The 20699-nt window shown below is 49.2% G+C and overlaps 1 protein-coding gene across 7 annotated transcripts in view; it reads left to right on the plus strand.

The window, feature by feature from the left end:
• The window catches only part of CNOT4 (CCR4-NOT transcription complex subunit 4), a 73472-nt gene that overhangs the window by 26723 nt on the left and 26050 nt on the right, over positions 1-20699 (plus strand). For 2 of the 7 annotated variants that reach the window (XM_066590347.1, XM_066590349.1), the window contains exons 4-9: positions 3995-4081; positions 7516-7617; positions 8735-8860; positions 12170-12303; positions 15026-15181; positions 16940-17005. In XM_066590347.1, coding sequence (XP_066446444.1) covers positions 3995-4081; positions 7516-7617; positions 8735-8860; positions 12170-12303; positions 15026-15181; positions 16940-17005 — 671 coding nt within the window. The remainder of the gene's footprint in view (positions 1-3994; positions 4082-7515; positions 7618-8734; positions 8861-12169; positions 12304-15025; positions 15182-16939; positions 17006-20699) is intronic. The other 5 variants (XM_066590350.1, XM_066590353.1, XM_066590351.1 and 2 more) reach the window with 3 other exon arrangements.

The following is a 20699-nucleotide window of genomic DNA, read 5'->3' on the forward strand; positions in this document are numbered from 1 at the left end:
GGCTCTTACGAGCTTTGGTCAGGAGGCGGGACACATGGGCATCATAGCACTGATGGGCATGAGGGTGGAGGCAGGACTCCCTCTGGCCCAACTGAGTCATCTAACTGAGGTCCTGGCTTATAAACCTGTACAGGCCACAATGGTAGGCGGGACTTCCTGTTTGCGCTGCAGGAGGTAAGAACCTCCTCCTCATTCTGCAACACTATAGGTTGTCGCCCGCATCCAGCCCCAGGATCCTCCATTTCCCTAACAGCTCTTCCTGCATGGACGTATAGCAGCATGCATCGGTTACCCGGGTCACGGAGGGTCTCCAGCAGCTCCCACCGCAGACCTCCAGCTGATTTTGAGATTTCTGGTATACTGCCTTGGTTTAGGTCGGCTCTGTCCTATAGGAGGTTTTCTACTTGCCATGTCTCCATCCCTTAGTCTCCTGCATATAAAGGCATGGGAACCTCTGACTAATATCCACTGTATGGCCATTTACGGCCCCCCGGTTGTATAGAGCAAGTCTGATTTCCCCAGGTCCCTGAGGGTAGCACAGTTTTCTGTGGTCGATTACCATTACCCCAACTTGGAGCCGGAGGTGAGTTTCTCTTAGTCTGTCTTGCGGCCAGGCACCCGATATTAGTGAATTCCCTCACTTGGGACCTCTGGATCATTGATCCCCCCCATTTGGAGTGAGCAAGTACTCACTTTTGACGGCTTTTCACCATAGTGAGTAATCATACTGTTGGTAGGACTGAGTCTCGCGGTGTCGGACACGGCTACACCGTAATCACAACCATCATCCACCTCATTACACGCTCCTCTAGGAGTAATGGTAGTACTGAGAGTCTCTGTAGAGGACATTACTGGTGTTCGTTCTCATTACCCCCCTTTATAGGAGTGTCTGTTACTGAGACATATCTCTTTTGGCTACACGATTGTGTTATTCCCGTCCGTAGCGGGCTAACGTTCTGCGGTAACACTCGGCTTCACCCATGACCATACGGATATATCGGGCATCCTGCCCCCCATTGACCAGTCACACAGGATGACTCGTGTCATGATTGCTGTTGTAGCCATCTGGCCGCCATGCCATCTTCTCCAAACAAAGGTGTCCTATGGCTGGACTCTGCGTTAAGATGATGCAGTAATAAAGGTGTAAAGCCGCCTCTACTACCCCTCCTCGGGCAGAATGATGGACTACTGCCAGAAGATGGATCTCGCATTATTATGCAGTGAATTGCCTCCTCTAATGGTGGAAGAACGGTATCGCTGCTCAAATTGATATTTGATGGCTTAGGCGGTGATTGACACTGACTCTTATACAAGCCTTATAACAATGACTGGGAACTGTAAACCATGCAGAATCCATACACAGACAGCTGTTTCAGGGTTTTTGTGCCTCATCAGTGTGCAGTAGGATCCTGGCTTGGCTAATGAGAGGCCTGTGATGTGGATTGGGAGGTGTATCGTCTCTCCTCAAGGCAGCCTGCAGACGGCCGGGTCGTATTCTCGCAGCGGGACCCGACCCGAGCCCCTGCAGGGACCAGTGCGGCAATCGCCTCTCCCGCGGCTCTGGCTTTTTGATGTGCCCGTCGTTCGGGGAGTGACATTTCTCTCCTGCACAGAAATAAAGCATGCCGCGGTTTGAGATCACGCGCGGACAAATTGCCGCCGTCTGTCTAGGATTGCATTTTCTAATGCAATACTATGGCAGCGGCCACTGGCGGAAATTCTGCAGGAAATTCCACTGCAGAATTTTCTCCTGTGTGCAGGGGGCCTAAGGAGAGCAACTAGAAGGTGATTGAAGAGACGCCTAGAAGGAGCAGTTCTGGATGGCAGATTGCCGCTTATTGCCTTTCGGGCTGTTACTTGGGCTTCTTTCACATGGGCGACAGCGATAGTGCTGCTAGAAAATTACAGTGCTATAGCATCCGTCTGAGATTTTTTTTGGGGGGGGGGGGGGGGGGGCACTTGAAATATGTCTTAACCCAAAAATAAGACCTAGCTGCATAAAGGTAAAAAACAAACACAATAAAAGCACTGTCTGCTCAGCCGCACTTCTCCTCGCAGGTCACCAGCACTTGCTTGTAGTTTCCCCCAAGCGCTTCCTGGTCAGGAGTTCAACCCCCCCCCCCCCCCCTCTTCCAGGAAGCGCTGGCTCTGATTGGCTGAGCTGTGGTGCTCGAGAATGGCTGTGATTGGCTCATCGAGCACTGCAGTGATTGGCTGAGCCGCGGGACTTTTTTTTAATCTTAATGCAGCTAGGGATTATTTTAGGGCTCAAATAGTATACAGCTTGCTGCGATTTTCCACCCCCGTCCCCTCACATGCGATTTGTAGCGCTGTCACATTGCAAGAAAATCGTGTAAATTTTTTTTTTTTTTGCGCTGCCTGTGAGAAACCGGTGTTATGCTGATGCTCTTCATCACTAGTATTGGCCATGTATCCCCCCGCCATACATTGCATATCGCTTTATGCCACATTCCAAAAGGTCTTTGTCTCCGAGGCTGCGCGGTCCGAGGGGGCGCCTGACTTTAAGTTCAACCTTTCACAATTACTGTCAGATTTTTTTCCCTTGAGCAGGTCGTTCTTTGGACGAGGCTTCTGTAGCCCTTCCAGTTGGTACTGGTGAGGACTGCCCGCTCGGTTGGTGCCCTGCGCAGTATGGTCCGCTCCAGCCTTCACTTCCCACGGCGATCCTTTCCATAGGAGGAGTTGGGCATCTAGTAATGATGGAGACACCCTGCGGGCATCATTTACATCTGCAGCATTCTGTCACACTTCTCACCTGTACGATTATCAATCTTCTGCATCTATCAGCGGGCGTAGGACATGGACTGCATCAGATCTTGGCTGTAGGGGCATCTCATCTGCTGCCATCGTACTGACGGGTTGGCTTTATTTGGGGCCTATCCGGGACAATTGTCCTTAGTGCATGATAGGAATGCCTCAGTCAGTTCTCCCTTGCACAGGCTGGTTTCTTCCGGATGCGACGCGTTCACTAGATGCTTTCTTCTTTAGATCCGGCCTTGGACATCCGAGTCTCAGACAAGCCGATCCTTCCCCCATTGCTTCACTCCCTCTTCTGGGATCCGCTGCATCGGGATGCAACAATAGACCTGAGCCTCGTTTCTAGTGATGGGATCGCTTTCCAGACTTCATTATCTCCAGGTCCTATAGGAAGTATTACTTGGCCACCGTTGGCCGGACCCTTACCTGCACCCACTGACATACTCTAGAATGGTCCGCTGCGTCCCCCAATGACACAACGAGAAAGCAGGGTTTTTGTTATTTACCATAAAATCCCTTTCTCGCCCGGTCCGTGGGGAACGTGACGCCTGCTTCTTGTTTGTCTTGCCTAGAACTATTTGTTTCTTAATTATGGTCTGTATTCATTGACTTCATGTGTTAATTAGTTCTCTGCTACTACTGGCGTACCATGCCTGCAGGGGGGTATAGATGCAAGAAGGAACTAACTTTCTTTGCTTAGTGTCGCCTCCTAGTGGCAGGAGCTATAGCCAAGGTCTTGCTGTGTCCCCCAATGAATGTGACAAGGGATTTTACGATAAGTAACAGTATTCCTCTGTTAGCTTCATCTTAAAGGGTTGTCCGCGTCTTATGACTATTGATCATTGGTAACTGATTGACAAGGGGCTGCCGCTCAGGACCCCTGATGATCGGCTGGTGCTGGGCCACCGTAGGTGTATAAACTGCCAACTCCATACATTTGGCACCGGCCTGTGTTGGTAATGCAGGCACTGTTCCCCAACCCGGGCCGCTGCAATGTGTACGGATCTGTCAGCTTCTGGGTCTGACCACCATGACAACAGAAGGCAGTGGACCCCTGGGGTTCTGAGCGGCGGACCCCTGGGGTTCTGAGCGGCGGACCCCCCCCCACCTATCAACTAATGATGACCCATCCTGCTGTCTTGTAAGATCTGATTATGTCTTGGTGCAAATAAGGAGCACAACTAATGTTTTTTTTTTCTCTTCTCTTCCTTCACAGGTTTTAAAAAGGCCAGAGTATTTTGGGAAGTTTGGTAAAATACACAAAGTTGTAATCAACAACAGCACATCCTATGCAGGCTCACAGGTACCCCTTATTCTGCTCTTGCATTTATTTGCTGATGTTTCGGATTAGCTGGGCGGCCGCCAACATGGCTTCAATGGTGGCTCACAGACGGTTTCCCCCAACTTTCCTCGCCTCCTGATGGGCTTTATTTGTATTCCCGCTGCTTCTTTCATACTTGCAAGGAGCAGGAAAACTGTATCCACCGACCAGATAAACCCGTCTTATGACGGAACCAAATTAGTATTAATGGGGTCCGTTAGCTTTCTGTCCAGCTATCTGGGATTTCAAAGGAAACTGCAAAGGAGGCTCCAAGTGCTGAGGTGAAGAAGCCCAAGTAGTCTCATGGCAAATGGTTTTCAGCGTTACATCTGTACCCATTCCAAACTGTGTAAAGATTAGAGATGAGCAAGCATACTCGCTAAGGGCAATTACTCGATCGAGCATTGCCCTTAGCAAGTACCTGCTTGCTTGGAAGAAAAGGTTCGGCGGGTGGGGAGCGGCGGGGGAGAGTGGGGAGGAACAGAGGGGGGATCTCGCTCTCCCTCCACCCCCCACGCTCCCCCCTGCTCACTGCCGCAACTCGCCTCACCTGCGCCGGCAGCTGAACCTTTTCTTCCGAGTGGGCAGGTACTCGCTAAGGGCAATGCTCGCTCGATTGAGTAATTGTCCGTAGCGAGTATGCTCGCTCATCACTAGTAAAGATAAGATTAGTTAATCACAATTTTTTCCCCCAAATGCCTGGGACAGATTGGAGTCTTCTACAGCAGTTTCACACAGACTTTTTGTGACTTTAGATTAGCAGCTCGGTCTCCTAATACATGTAAGAGATCCCCCTGACAGTGTGTCGGGATCCCCCTGACAGCGGCTGCCATTCTTAACGAAAAGCATTTAAGGACTTGTCAAGAACTAAAAAAAAAAAACAGGGTTGCTATTCTTCTGCAAATAGCGCCACCACTGTTGAGAGGATGTGTGCAGTATTGCAGCTTGGCTCCATTTACTTCAGTGCTACTGAGCTGCAATACCAAACAGTCCGTGGACAGCCTGACGCTGTTTCTGGAAGAGAGCAGCCATGTTTTCTAACCCCGGAGCAGTCCTCAAGGACCATTTTGCACACAGTTTCTGCAGCGTTTGAAGCACTGCCTTCATTGATTTCAATGTGGCTTTTCAGATGTGCGATCGAATGTTGCGGCATTGTAAACTCCGCGTTCAAACCCTGTTCAGTTTTAGTGTGTTTCAGTCCTTTAACGCACCTCATCACCCATTGTAATAAAGGGGTGCGTTAATAACGCAGTTTGAAAACCTTTTAATACGCTGCATTTTACCAGCCTCCTATGTGAGAGTAGCCGAGGGCCGGCTTCACACGTGTAAGAAAATCACGTTCGACTTGTCGTTGCAACCCCCATTCTTTTGCATGGGGTCACACACACGGGCGAAGTTTTCCTGCATGGCCCTGCGATGCGAGAAACAAATCGCAACGTGTTCTGTCTTTCTGCATGTTCTCGCATCGCAGCACCATTGTCATCAACAGGGCTGGCGGCAGCATCGCACCACCTGCTAGGTGCACACGATGCAAAGCGTGGTCTCCCCGTGACCCTCCGCCTCGGCTGTCAGCCACCACGGAGGAGCGCTACATCCCCCAAAGTGAAAAACTCCTCGCATCCGCGGAGAGTTCACATGGTGGCGAGCGCGGTATGGGGCTGTGATTCACCACCCCATGTCACGCTCGCCCATGGTAAGTCAGCCTATGGACACTTTGTGGGAACACTGTTTTTTCTGCTGCGGTATCATTGACTATTAAAGGGAATGGGATTCAAGTAACTCCTGCTCTCATGTAGAGCGAAAATGTGGATTTTCTTCAGTAACTTTTGCAGAAGTTCTGCAGCGTGTGAACGCGCCCTTAAAATGTCTGTTGAAACTAAGAGGGAGATCTGCTCATCTGTGACCCCCACTAATGAGGAGGTGTACCGCCATCTGCACTGATTAGATTCTAATATGGCCGCTGACCATTATGGATACAAGCGCTGGTCACAGTGCCCCCCCTGACGTGCCTACAAAGCGCCGGGTCAGATCGGCTGATTGAAGGGCCTTGTGCCTGGTATACAGTGATGGCCAGTAAGTCATTTAGTCAGCTGAACAGCAGGAGGGCCCGCACCAACTATTAACCCTTTAAAGACGCGGCCTATTTTGGTGTTGAGGACGCAACAATTTTTGGCGGATTTTCGTCTCCATTTTTTCAACACCTGTTTTGCTGCGCAGGATAAAAAGCGTGTTTAATTTATTGTACGCGTCGTTGCAGATGCGGCGATACCAAATATGTGGGATTTTAGTTTTTAAAAACCTTTTTTATGCTAATATGGGAAAAAGCGCAAGTGTGTGTTCCCATTTTTGTCCACTTTTTATATCCCTGTAGGGACATAAATCACACCTGTTGCAGCGGGAGGCCAGCTATCTGACAGCTGGCTCCCTCTGCTGGATAGTGTGGGATCTCTTCTGATCTCGCGCTATCCACAGGACATAGGTGTACGTTCGGTTGTGCTTAGTACCCCTCTGCCAGGATGTACATTTATGTCCAGTGGTGGAAAGGGGTTCAAGGGACCCTCCAGTCCTGGACAAACCAAGATGTCCGCACTGTTTCTCTGATGCACCCTGATTGGCTGTAGAAGCTGCATGGCAATCTTAGTCTGGGACTGGCGGGTCGCTTTAAGGGCGTATCTAAGGCTGCTGTTCTCAGTTGGTGAAGGGTCCCTGTGATCTAACATCAACGAAATCGGGAAATATAAGAACTAATATGTCTGTCAACCGTAAATTTCCTGTCCCAGATTTCGCACTGCAAACTGTATTTTGGGTTCAGACAGCTGAGTTTACAAGAGAGCGAGAGACAGACAGACTTCACACCGTTAAAGGGGCGGTCCGGGACTTAATGACGTATCCTCAGGATAGGTCCTCAATAGATGATTGTTGGGGGTCTGCTGCTTGGAATCTCTGTCGTTTATCTCATATCGGAGTCATCGTTGCAGATGGCTTTGTCCATAGTGTAGTGGCTGGGGTTGGTATTGCAGCACAAGAACTCCCATTGAATTTAATACAGTACCAACCTGCTTCCAGCTCTGCATAATGACAGCGGCCCGACATCAGCTGATTAGCGGGGATTCATCTGAGGATCGGTCCTCGGTAGTAAAGTCCATGAAGATATAGCTGTAGGAGCGCAGACTAATTCTCATGCTTGTCGTAGACCTCCAGAGGTCTGTACTGGCACGGACGTAAAACTGCAGATCTAGAAGATCTTGATGAACTTTGCCATGAGCTTTGTTTTAAAGGAAAACTTGGTTAATTCTTTAATGCAGGACCGTGAATAGGAAGCTTCTGAAGTGTCCGTCGGCGGCCGATGTGTTACTCTTTCTCTGTTTTATTACTCAAAGTTGCAAAAGTTTTTACCAAGTTTCTGTGTCTTTCAGGGTCCAAGTGCTAGTGCATACGTAACGTACATACGGTCAGAAGATGCACTCCGAGCTATACAATGTGTCAACAATGTAGTAGTAGACGGGAGAACGCTTAAGGTAATGTCCGGCATTCAGTACCCTTCCCTACAGAACTCATACAGCCATAGGCTGAAGGTCGCGGTTGCGTGAGGGCCGCGGTTGCGTGGGGGCCGGTGGGCGCCGTTGGCAGGTACTTGCTGGGCTGAAGTTGCAAAGATGCAGCCCAGTGATTGGCTGTAAATCATTAGCGGCTCGGTGTAGTAGCGCCCTGAAGTAGTTTTCAACCATTTAAAATGTGAAATTCTGTATCGTCCTCTTGGTATAGATGTATAGCATTCAGACCCCACATATTAACATGGTTAAAGGGCTTTCCCGTGATTTCACTCCTCATGGCCTAAGCTATCCGTAGTTGATAGGTGGGAGCCCACCGCTTAGGATTCTTGCCATTGCAGACAGATGGGCAGCTCAGGTTGGTAACGCAGATGCGGCTCCCATTGAGTTCAATGCAATATCAGCTTTGCCCCCTGCAGTAGGCACATGAGTATTCGGGCATGTCACTCTTCTGGGCATGTAAAGCAAGATGGGTGGATAGGACTGGACCGGCGGCTCTGGAGTGATGGGGAAATCAAGCTCTGATCCTAACTTCAACATGCTTCCTGTCCTTAAAGTCTTCTTCCCCTGCCCCCTTCTCCTTCAATATTTGGGCCAACACCTTTAATTGCTCATATGGAGTATTTACAGCTCTGTATCAGGAGCACCACTGCGAAGCAAGAGCACGGACATGCAAAGTGCAGCCCTTAGCTTGGACTGCACAGAATGAGATGGATAAACCTCCATATGGATTGTGCGAATAGTAATGATGAATGATGGGGATTTGCACCTGCAGCTAATGCAGCCATTAATCCTGCCATCAACAGCTGAATGTGCGCAGGCGCTGCTTTGTGTTAAATGGTAGAACAGCTTCCAGCCGCCTGTTCTTGTCTTTTATGTAGCGCTGCAGCCCCTTCATTCTCGGATCCCCGCCGATTATAAAGGGATGGCAGATCCATCACTTTATAAGATGGGACGCCCCCTTAGGTTGGTAGGTGGCGGTACATTTACAGCATGTCATGGCAAGTACATGGCGGCTTTTTGGCTAGCGTTCGTTTCTTTTTGCAGTCCTCATCCAGTAACAACGGGGTCTTCTCTCTTACAGGCATCCTTAGGTACTACGAAATACTGCAGCTATTTCTTAAAAAATATGCAGTGTCCAAAGCCAGACTGTATGTATTTACACGAGTTGGGGGATGAGGCGGCCAGTTTTACGAAAGAAGAAATGCAGGTAAGTGACCTTACGGCGTTGTCACAGATTCAGGGCGATGTGTTAGGTTACAGCATATCTAGGGAGGGGGGCTGGATTAGAGAAAACATTGGCTGCTGTGTGCTAGCTTGTGCGGAGCCGAACGCCCCAAAAGGATACTGCAGTTTTGGGTGAACAGATCTCAGAAGTTTTCTTTCTGTTAGGCCGCCTGCACACGAGCGGGTCGGATCCGGCAGCGAGAATTCTCGCCGCGGGACCCGACCCGAGAGCCTGCAGGGACGAGCGCGTACTCGCCCGCGCCTGGCGGCCCCGGCTCTTTCATGTGCCGGCTGCCGCGCAGCCGGCGCATGCGCAAACCGGAGCCGGCGGCCGGGTGAGTACGTGCCCCGCACAAAAATAGGACATGCCGCGGTTTGTTTGCCGCGCGAGATTTCGCGCGGCCAAACCGCGGCCGTCTGCATCGGAGTGCGTATTGTAATGCACTCCTATGCAAACTTTCAGTGGCGGAAATCCCGCGGCGGGATTTCCGCCCGTGTGCAGGCGGCCTTAGGGTGAATGCACAGCGGGATTTCCTGCAGAATTAACGCCCCTGCCCGCTGCCATAGGATTGCATTAGTTTATGCAATCCTATGCAGACGGACATGATTTGACCGCGTAAAAACTCGAGCAGTAAACAAATCACGGCATGTCCTATTTCTGTGCTCTGCGCATGCGCCAGCTGAGCGCCAGCCGGCACATGGCAGAGCGGAGGAGGAGACTCGCAGCTCACCGTTGGGGCACGCAGTGAGATCCGACCCGATAACAAACCATACTGTAAAATATTACATTAATCCAGCACAGGGTTTTTAAAAAAAAAAAAAAAAAAGCCAAAATTAGCCATTTTCTGTTTGTCACTTATCCAAAAACAAGGAAAAAAGTAATCAAAAAGCCATATAAAGCTCAAAATGATACCAGTAAAAACTACTAGTCAATCTGCAGGAAGAACTCTAAGCATTTTTGCAATAGGTTTTATCAGCGCCCTCTACTGTATAACCGTGGAGGGCGCTGCATCCAGACGTGTGGAACAGCTGCAGACGCCACTGTCCTGTTGCGTATAGCGGTTATGAAGGGTCTCTAATAGATAAACTTTGTTTTGTTGAACGCTGCGTCCCCGCCGTTCTCTCGGCGCCTATGGCCCTCTGCACACGGGCGGAAATTCCGCAGCGGGATTTCCAGCGGATTTTCCGCCGCTGGAAGCCTGCATAGGATTGCGTCAACAAACTATGCAGATGGCCGCGCGAAAACTCGCCCGGCAAACAAACCTCTGCACGCACAGAAACGTCACTCACCCGGATCCAGTCTGCGCATGCGCCGGCTGCCCGGAAGCCGGCACATGAAAGAGCCGGAGCTGCGGGGCGCAGGTGAGTACACGCTGGTCCCTGCAGGCGGTCGGGTCCCGCGGCGAGAATCCGACCCGCCCGTCTGCAGGCGGCCTATGCAGCCGCCATTCTCTCGGCCCCTATGCAGCCATCCCCAGGTGCTGTGAAGGGAAGCCGTTCTGTACCCGTCAGCGCTAGACCCGGTGTGTCAGGAGGGGCTCTTGGATCAGCCGGTGGTGACAGATTCCTGCCCTGGCCTGTGGTGGCAGTCTGTTACTACTTGTGCTCCATATAAACCTTTTCTACAGACACTTGGCTACTGACGCAGTATTTATACCACATGGCGAATGCCGTAAAGGTAAATTCCAAAAAGAAGGTTCTGACCGCTGGGCCGTACAAGGGGAAACTATTTACTGGTTCTTAAGGCTAAAATTGGTTATGTCACTAAGGGGTTAAAAAGTGCTGCGCCAAATATATTTACATGAGACATGAATTCAAAATTTTCCAATAATTGGTGACCCTTTCAGGGCAGTTTGCCAGTTTTAATGTGACTGTTGGGGTATAGATAAGCCGCAGCTTCAGGAGAGGCGGCACTAGAAGTCACCGCGGGTAGCCGTGTACATCGTGTCCCGCAGCGCCCTTGTTCTTACATGTCGGTGCGATGTGACGTTTCGCTTAAAGCGTTCATTTTATGGAGGTTCGTAAACCGGCAGAGCGAGCTAGAAGGCCTGCAGCCATGGAAGCGTTAATTACCACCTGCCGATAATTACTTTCTAATTACACTTAATAAGTTCATTAGTGCGATACTCATCCTAATACCTGCATGTATGACAGAGGTAAGCGATTACAGCCGGCGGGAGCTGACGAAGGTGTACGGCCGGCATAACCATGGCGTAGGGACCCGGCCCCATGCAAGCTCATCGGAAGTTGTTGAAGCTGCTTCCCCCCCCCCTTTCTTAGCTTCCTGCTCCTCGTCGCCTTTCCTCCCCCTTTTTTTTTTTTTCTTATTTACATTTTCTTCGCAGTTTCCGCCCCTTTCCTTTCCTCTAGCGCCTCGCTGCCTTTGCACCCACTTCTCCTTTCTTTCTGCTCGTCATCGCCTTTCCTCCATTTGTTTTCTTCCCAAGACGGCGAACACGTTTGCACTTTTCTTCTATCAATCCCCCTATTGGTTTCTCACTAAAGATGTCATTGCAAAATTAGCGTGTGCCAATGCACAAAATACCCCCCACTCGTCTTCCCAGCGCCCTATTTGTGTAGCTCCTGCAGCGCTCTGTACCAGGAAGACGCGCCATCCTTCTCCACCTCTTAGAAGCAATAGAGAGAACAGGCAATCGGCCTAAGACCTGGTCGACACGGGCGTGTTCGCGCTCCATATTACAAGCGTGTCCTTTTATGCGTGTAATACGGAGAGCTGAGACCCCATTGACTCATTGGGTTATTCAGATGCAGCACGTCCGATTTTTGTTTTTGGGGGGGGGGGGGGGTTCTATTTTGTTTCTATTATGCACCGAAATAGCCCATTAAAGTCAATGGTGTCACAAAAATATGCATGAAGTCAACGCCGCCGCCTCGCTGTTTTATTGCAAGCATGAAAAACGCAATAAATACACATGCGAAAAAAGCAAAACCCAGTAGATACGCACCGCCTCGATCCATGACAACGCTGCGTGTTGCCCGGACTGAAGCTGACCGCAAACCATCCGAGGACTCCCCACTGGTTACTGAGAGGGAAGACTGCAAAACCTGCTTGGTGGCTACATTGCTATATTGCAGCATGTAAGCGGGGAAGACGCTGTACAGAAGCCACAACTTTAGGCCCTGGTGACATACTGTGTGCCCGCTGTAAGGTGCCAGCTGTGAGCGGGCATGTGGTGGTTTCCCTTTAAGACTAATCATGTTGTTGTCTACTTCTAGTTTCTAGATGAGTTATTTGGCATTTTTACTGATTTCGCTGCATCTTCTCCTGCAGGCGGGTAAACATCAGGAATACGAACAGAAGTTGCTTCAGGAACTCTACAAACTAAATCCCAACTTCTTACAGTTGTCTACGGGTACAGTCGACAAGAACAAAAACAAAGTAACTCCCCTGCAGAGGTACGATGTGTAAGTACTGGCGCCGCCCCGCCGCTTCCCTCTTTGCGGTGTCTCCTATCACCCGGCGTTGTTTTGTCCCTGTATGTATTGGGGATTATGTTCCTTGCTCTTTAGCAGCTTTTGCGCCACTCATTTAAGGGGTTTTCCAGGGAAATGCTACTGATGACGTATCCTCGGGATAGGTCATCAATAGTTAATCGGCTGGGGTCCACTGATCATGGTCAGCGCCACAACACAGGGGGTACGAAGTGGAAGCACACCGCTCCGACCCCTTTGTAGTAACCTGTGTTTATACCTGCAGGTGCAGCTCACATAGAGGTGGAGCTGCTGGTCCCACTTTATACCTCCTGTGCGTTGCGGTTCTGACAGCGGGCACCCAATCAGCCCGGAAAAACCCAGTTAATTGACGGCTTCCCGATGATGATCTGCAAATAAAGCACAAATCAGGTGTCATTGTACGGAACGGACTTGGGAGCCGAACCTACTCCGTGCACTTTGCTGCTGATGGTTGTGTTAAATAGCCCAGAAGAGCAAGGGGGCTCCCTCTGAGCATTGTGGATTGTCTCCTCTTAAAGGGACATGGTCACCATGGTGCAGCACCATAAATTTTTATGATGCTGTTCTGTGTAGTGACGAGGAGGGGGTGCCTGCTCCCCGCTTCCCAGTGGTGTCTTCCTACTATGAAGTCTGAAAGCTTGACTCTCTTCATACTGCTGGGTGCGCTATCCCAAGAACCTGTATGGGAAAGTACACCCAGGGCAGTCTGAAAGAGTCACCCCCCCCCCCCCCTCCACCCTCTCCCTCCCCATCACTACCTGGAACTGGACTATAACTTAGTTTATAGTGCTGTTCTGTGGTGACAGTGTCCCTTTAAGCCCCTTTCCTGGGGAAAGTCTTAATAGAATATACTGAAGCATTGCCATAAATTGTACATGTGATCAGACATTAGCTAGTTCAAGTCCCCTTAAGAGGGCTAAAAAAAGGAAAGGCCAAAATGTGTGTTTTTTTTTTTTTGTTTGTTTTTTTTTTCTTGAATAAATTTTAAACAACCTTTTTTTAAAAAAAAATAAATAAATGATCACTTTGTTGTAAAAGTCAAATTTGTTAAAATACCACAATTATCCTGCACGGTGAACACCAGAACTGCAAGGGGCTTTTTGGTGACCGTCTCCAAGGAAAAATTGAATAAAGCTATCAAAAAGTCATAGATACCCCAATGAAAACTTCAGGACCGCACGCAAAAAACACACACAACTGTATCAACAGAAAAAATGAACTCGGGGTCACAAATGGCGACAGAATGCGGTTAAAACGGATTCTTTTAGTACAACAAAAAAATGGCGCCAACCCGCAGAATGAAGATGAATTAAGGACGCTGTAAAAACAAAATGGTGACATTGCAACGACCCCCCCAAGCCCCCCACACCCCAAACATCACCCCATTAGCTGTATGGTACATTAAATGTTACCATTGAGAAATTCAACTCATCAAAAAACAAACCCTCATGAGGCGGCAGCGCTGGAAAAATAAGTTAGGGGTTTTTTTTGTTTGTTTTTTTGGGTGGGCCTGCATGTTGTTTTTTGTTGCTATTAGGTGCCTGTGGAAGTGTATAAAGTTTTGTCATTTTGAACAGGAGTCTGGTGAAACGCGATTCAGCTCTTACAATAAGCGATGTGTGGTGTCACACTGACATCTGCAGTCCATCAGTGGTATTGCACCTCCATTCTTTTTAATTCTATTTCCAGAGGTAATCTCCCCACAGCCCATACCTGCTACGTAGCCCCCCCGGCATGTGAGACAGCGGAGGACGCACCCATGCCTGTAGAGACGGCTGTGAGCAGGCTTGTCATCCACTTCCCACATTTTGGGACAGGCCGGGTCCGCGTTCTAGGTACGAGCTGTCGGGAGACGACTTCTTGAACTCTTTTTAGGTAACCTAGCTATTGCTGTGCAGAAATGGCACTTTCCTTCAGTTTGGACATTTGATAATCCAGAAAGTCTGTTAATCTGGCACTTCTACTATTAAAATGCAATTTCATTCTGGTTTAAGGCTGAGGAGTGAAACCATTAGCGCGTTCGGATTAAGGCTGGTGGCACGCCAACGACTCTGACGTAACCCTGTGAAATTGCAAAGTAATGACCAACGTAGTCACGGCGTCCCACCGGTTACACTCGCCGGATCCGTTGTGATTGGCGGTTGCAGCAGATGGTCCCCATTGATGTCTATTACTTCGTAATGTCATGGGACGTTACTGCGATCCGTGAGTCGCAGCCAAAGCCGCCTTCAGTCTATCGTCATCTGTCTGTGCCCTTATAGGGCAACTTGTATCGCCGATTGATCCGGAATCGCTGATAATCCGGCACGGTCAGGTTGATGGGTATTTAAAGAGGAGGAGGGGGCTGGAGACTGGCAGTCTTATCGGTTGGCGTGCATGCAGTCAACTGATGGTGCTGAGGGGACAGGAATGGTGACGCAGGGACTGCTAATTGGCATAGAGGCGGACGCAGTACTTCAGCCTCCTAGTTTATATGGAAGTTGTCTTTGAACCTGACGGTCGGTCCACGGTCCCCGATCACGACCTCTGAGACCCCAGACTGTTTCATTTTTCTTAAGTTTTCTTTTATTTTTGCGGATTCTGGTTTTGATTTCTTCATCGATTTTTGTTTCTTTCCTGTTTTGTACCTTTTTTGTTCCCCAACCCCCTATTCTTTAATTATTTTGTTTTTTAGACCTAACAGTAATAACAGAGACGCCTGGCCATCATTGCAGAGCTTGAGCAGATCCAGCAATGGGTTAACACTGGAACACAGAAAATCGCCTCCCATGTTAGACAATGGCTTAGATCCAGACCATTTGACTCCAGACGGTCCAGACTCAGACTTTGGGTAATTCAGCTACCTCTTCCTCTTTGGGTGGTTCACTTTTTTCTCCCCCTCCACTCCCCACAATCCCTCCCCTTCCTCCTGCCCTTTTCAGTCTCTTGTTTTCTGGTCGTCCTCCATCATGTCTTGTCCCACTTGTTCCATGTCACCTCATTCCACTTTAGTGACTCTGCTGTCCTGTTTCAGGGGGTTGGACAGACTTTCCATATTGTTAGCATAAATGGAGGTAATGGGCAGGTAGGGGCAGATCGGACCCTTCTATTAAGCCACTTCTTGGAAGACTGTGCAGCCATATAGTCCATGGTCGCCCTTTAAATTGCAATGCATGTTGGATAATTCCTTTTATCCTGCAGCTTTGGTGTGTGCGCTACTTGCATCCCTGATCCCTGTCGCCCCTGCCATTGGTCTTCTGCATGGTCTGGGGCCTGCAATGTATTGTGCAGAAAGTGCAGCCTTGCAGTTGCTAAAAAGGTAACTGCTAAAAAGGTAACTCCATGATATCGCACTTCCTGCATTAGTGTTGTATGTGGCAGGCTGCATTCTGGGAATGTAGTCTATTGGCAATTATTGTTATACTTCAGTGCCAATTAGACTTCGAACTGAATGGGAGGGGGGTTTCCCACATACCCCTTTGTCCACGTTAAAGGGGTATGTGGGAATGAATGTTTTTCAAGGTTTCACCCATCTACTTGATGGATGAAAACTAACTAATAGATTGGTTGGGGTCTGACTGCTGCGCCCCACCCCAACGATCCCAAAGGGGGTCCTGTTTCCCCATTTCTTCTCACTGCAGGCTCTCATTGAGGAGATCGAATAAAGTAGTGGTCACTTATGCCAGCCCATTTTATTTTCACTGGGACTTGCAGAGATGGCCCTATTTATTTTAGTCAGCCCTATTGAAATGAATGGAGCTGCAGCCGGCACTTTATTCAATGTTGTCACTTTGGGTGGGAGAAGTCACGGGGAAGTGAGGGGAATCAGGAAAGGGGACGCCCCCACCCCCACCAACTGTTGTCAGGATTCAACCGCTGGAACCCCACGTCCAGTTTCAGTTTTCACTCAAGTCGATGGGTGAAAACTTGGGGGGGGGGGGGGGAAGGAGAACGTCCCATTTATGGAATACCCCTTTTAAGGACAATATAAAGTAGTGACATCACCGTGGCATTTGAGAATAAAACGTACACAGGTGCAATCCTGAACAAACCTGGTCCGGGGTTCATGCTGCCCGTGGTTTGGGCAACATGGACCTGGTGATAGATTCCCTCTTGGATGCTAAACATTCTCCCTATACAGATCCCAGCTCTAGAATCTAGCTGAGTGTATTGTGCCTGGCATTTAACTGAAAAAGACATTTGGGAGGAGCATTGTGCCTGCTGCTCTCAACCAATCTGCGCACCTGAGAATCCTCTCTGCTGATTGGCTGGGAGCTACAAACTGGTCCTTTTCAGCTTGATGCCAGCTTCCTATAAGTTAGTAGGGGGCCAGGCTGCACCTCCCACTCCTCCGGTTCAGATTTTCAATATTGCAATGGTAAACGGTGACTAGATATATAGATTCAGGAAACCTGAACGAATTTTTTTTTTTTTTTTGTTTCCTCTTTCTCTTCTTCTTGACTCTTAAGCCTGTTCCCTTTTTATATATTTTCACCCTAGATGTAGCGACCCTCCCCTCCACCCCCAATTGGGGTCTTATATAATTCCACCAACCTGACTGCTTTATTACATCTTGCCCTTAAAAATCCTGTTTCTCACAAATTTTTAGGCTGTTTTGGGATGCCGCAGAGCATAGTGTTTCCAAATTTGGCAGGGTGATAGAGGACGATGCAAGGTACGTAGAGAGAGTTTGCTTTTTTTTTTCTTCCTGTTTTTTCTTCCTTGGGGGACACTCACACGTGGCATAAAAATCGCATCAAAGACGGCCTTCAGCTCAAAGGGTTAAATCTGCTTTAAAAAACGCATCGGTGGTGAGGATTTGATCTCTGGGTTCTTCATGTAATTTGCGCCATCCCTGCTGCGTGTGAACGTACCTTTGAGTATGAAACACTGACCTCGGTGGAGGATGTCCTAAAGGGATGAGCACTTTGGTGTTTATGCTGTATAGTATAATATACCTTAAAGGGACAGAACATTGACTCGTCAGGATAGGGTCCGCCACTCGGGATCCCCACCACTCGGCTGTATGCCAAGGCTGCGGCTCTCCTCAGTCACGTTCATTCATCACACGGCCTTATCAGCTGCTCATTGTCACTCGGGTGAATGGGATTGAATGCTATACCGGTCGCAGCCACTATGACGTGTACACAACGCTCGCCTGAGGGCCACAGACTCTTCAGACAGTTGATCGGCAGGGGTCCCGAGCAGCCATCGCCCACCGATCAGAAGGTTGATGATCTATGCTTGGAGGTATTGATGCCCTAGACCGGAAACCACCTACACCGATATAATGTACTTCGTCTATCCATTCCTGAGTGTTTCAGTATCTATCTCTGCTTGCTGACAGTGAAAGAGACTGAAGACGTGTCCTGGTTATGTGCCGCTCACACGGATGCACAGCTTGTATGGGAAATCACTCACGCACCATAACCAGCTATGCACCTGTGCCAGTGGGACTGAGGGAGGCGCTGTTTTCAGCATTTAGGCTTTACACACGGGCGAATGCGATATCTGGCTGTGACGCCAGCGTACGTTTGACAAAAGGCCTCGCGTGTTCGTGTAAAACGCCTTCCATTACTGCAGTAAAGTTGCGATCCTTTCAGCGAGAATGACAGATTTATGATTCTGAGTAAATGCCCGCCCCGACTGAATCACTACAGAGAATGATGGCCTACTTACTCTGGATGGGGGCGGGTGGGCCACAACGATCCCGGGCAGCTCCGCCTCCAACAGGTTGCCACAGGAGGTGGTGAGTTCTCCTTCAATGGAAGCGTTCAGACGCTGGACATATATCTGGGATGATTTAGTGAATCCTGCACTGAGCAGGGGGTTGGACCCGATGACCCCGGAGGTCCGGATGACCCCGGAGGACCCGTCCAACTCTACCATTCTGTGGATTCATTCATCAGACATGATGGTTCCTGTATAAAAGCAGATCGCTGTGACAGCCTGTAAGGCATCCCCTGTAAAAGGGCCCTCAGACTGGGATTCTGTACACTTAATTGTGGACTAAACAATAATAGATTTGGAGTAAAGTGACCCAAGTTCTGGAGCACCATTCCGCCACAAACTTTCTTTCTCGTTTGTGTCATTGGGGGACACAGCTTGGACCGTTGGTATAGCTGCTGCCACTAGGCGGCGGACACTAAGCAGAAAGGTGTTAGCGCCTCCTACTGACTATACCCCTCCTTCGGGAATACAGGGCTCGCGCTAGACTCTCCCTGGTACCCCACCAAGGGGAGGGCTAACAGTGTGTATGCTCGACCCTCAGAAGAATAGGAGGTACAGCCTGAGGCCGGCTCACCCGACCGTGTTGGTATAACGTATTCCACACATAGGTTGTGTTGCTGCTCTCACGAATTGCGCAAATGAACACACGCAAGAAAAAACGCAGCATGTTTTGTCTTGGCATGTATTATGTGCGCATACGCACAAGGCGATTGGTGGCATGCAGCAAGTATGCAATGTTGTGGCGTACTCACTGCGTGCCACGCAGCAAATTACAGCCATCTGAGCCCAGCCTAACACCAGTTTGACCATGACCCGCCAGCCGTAGCGTGCACCCTCCAATGAGGGCACTCCCCTGTGCTCTCCTCCCCTTTGTGGATGGGTGAGTGTATGTCACCATGAGGTAAGTGATCTCTCACTCTTAACCTCTCACCCACTGGATGGGAGTCCGCCCACCTCTCCTCCTTCGGCCCTTGCTACAACCCCCATCATTACCTGCTCCTCTGCCCAGCAATGGTGGTGATACAAAACTTTTTAGAATTTTGGAGGATGGACCACTACTCGAGTCACCCGATTGGTGGCTACACTTATATGGGTGGGCTTACAGGTACTTTTCAGTGTACTATTGGGGTGCCCCTGCAGGAAGGAGGTACTTCCTAGAGGATCCTCCAGTCTAAAAGGTCCTTAACTGAACTTCCCTTTGTAGGTTCTCGCCTCTTCAGTGCTTGGCTAGACAAAATTATTTCAGAAGCCATGGGTGGTAGGAGCTCCCACCTACCTCCGAACAGGGCTAGCCGAACGAGGTCATCTCAAAACAGTCCATCTATTTCGTTCCTTTACAAAGCTCCTGGCTGCGTACCACGGATGCCAAGAAAACCACTTGGGATCACAGGAAACAACCTTCCTTCAAACCGGGCCCTCCTGTTCCCCTCCCCCCTTATACAGCGTTTTATATAAGCCTAGTCCTTGTTCCCAAGAGGGATGGGTCCGTCTTGTTCTACACTTGAAGAAACTGAATCAATATGTGAAAGTCCGACATTTGTGCATGGAGTCCCTTGAGTGGTCGTAGAATCATAGAACAAGGCGAGTTCCTGGTGTCCATCGACTTCAAGGACGCATACCTCCATCTGCAGAGCCCATCAATGTTTTCTGCACATCACTTCGGTTGGACACTACCAGTTTGTGGTTCCCCCATTTGGGTTGGCCTCTGCTCTGGGGGGTTCCCAGGGGTGCTGGTGGCAGTGATGGCCCTTCTACACTCCAGGGGATTGTCACTATCCCTGATCGCGGCGACCTTCCTACTCAGCCGCTCTGGAGTCTCCACATCTCCCGAGACATCCTGTTTAAGATGGGTTATCAACTACCCCAATTCCTCTCCTCCATTGTCGGCGTCTGGGCCCGGTCTACAATGCAATAAGTCGCCATGTTCTGCTACCAGCATAGAAACTTTAATTACTCCACACACGGGTGCGCCGCTTATACATTTGGACTTTGACCGCCATTCGACATCGCCTGCTTCTCCACTGGTACGGTTTATTTGATGTTTTAGATGTTCTCCTACCAGTTGCTTCTAACAAACTGATTATCTTGGTGCCTTCTGATGGGATCGAGCCGGTGGGAGGAGCTAACACCTTTCTGCTTAGTGTCCGCCTCCTAGTGGCAGTAGCTGTAATCACGGTCCAAGCTGTGTCCCCAGTGAATGATTTCCCCAACATATTTGTGCGCCCTCGGTCTTTGCCGGACGTCCTGCAGCTTCTGTTGGTACCTTTTTTGGAGGTCATTGGACTTTTTGATCACTTTTTAGTAAATGTTTTCTTGGAGACAGGATGACCAAAAATGAGCAATTCTAATATAATTCTGTTCACTGTGCTGGAAAAATGTTATTTTTGACGTTTACGGACGCAGCGATACCAAATGTTTGTTTAGCTTGACTTTTTTTTTTCTTTTTATTAGAAATATGAAAGAATAGGGGGTGGGGTTAACTTTTTTTAGGTTTTTTTTTTTTTTTTTTTTTTTTTTTACCTTTTTACTTTTTCTGATTACTTCTACAGCTTATTTTTACTTGACTTTGAGATCACTTACATTGTTCTTCATTCTGAAACAGCCCATCAAGACGTGCCGCAGGCATGAATAGGAAGTAA

The sequence above is a fragment of the Eleutherodactylus coqui genome, chromosome 2 (assembly GCF_035609145.1).
Source record: "Eleutherodactylus coqui strain aEleCoq1 chromosome 2, aEleCoq1.hap1, whole genome shotgun sequence".
NCBI classification, from domain to species: Eukaryota; Metazoa; Chordata; class Amphibia; order Anura; family Eleutherodactylidae; genus Eleutherodactylus; species Eleutherodactylus coqui.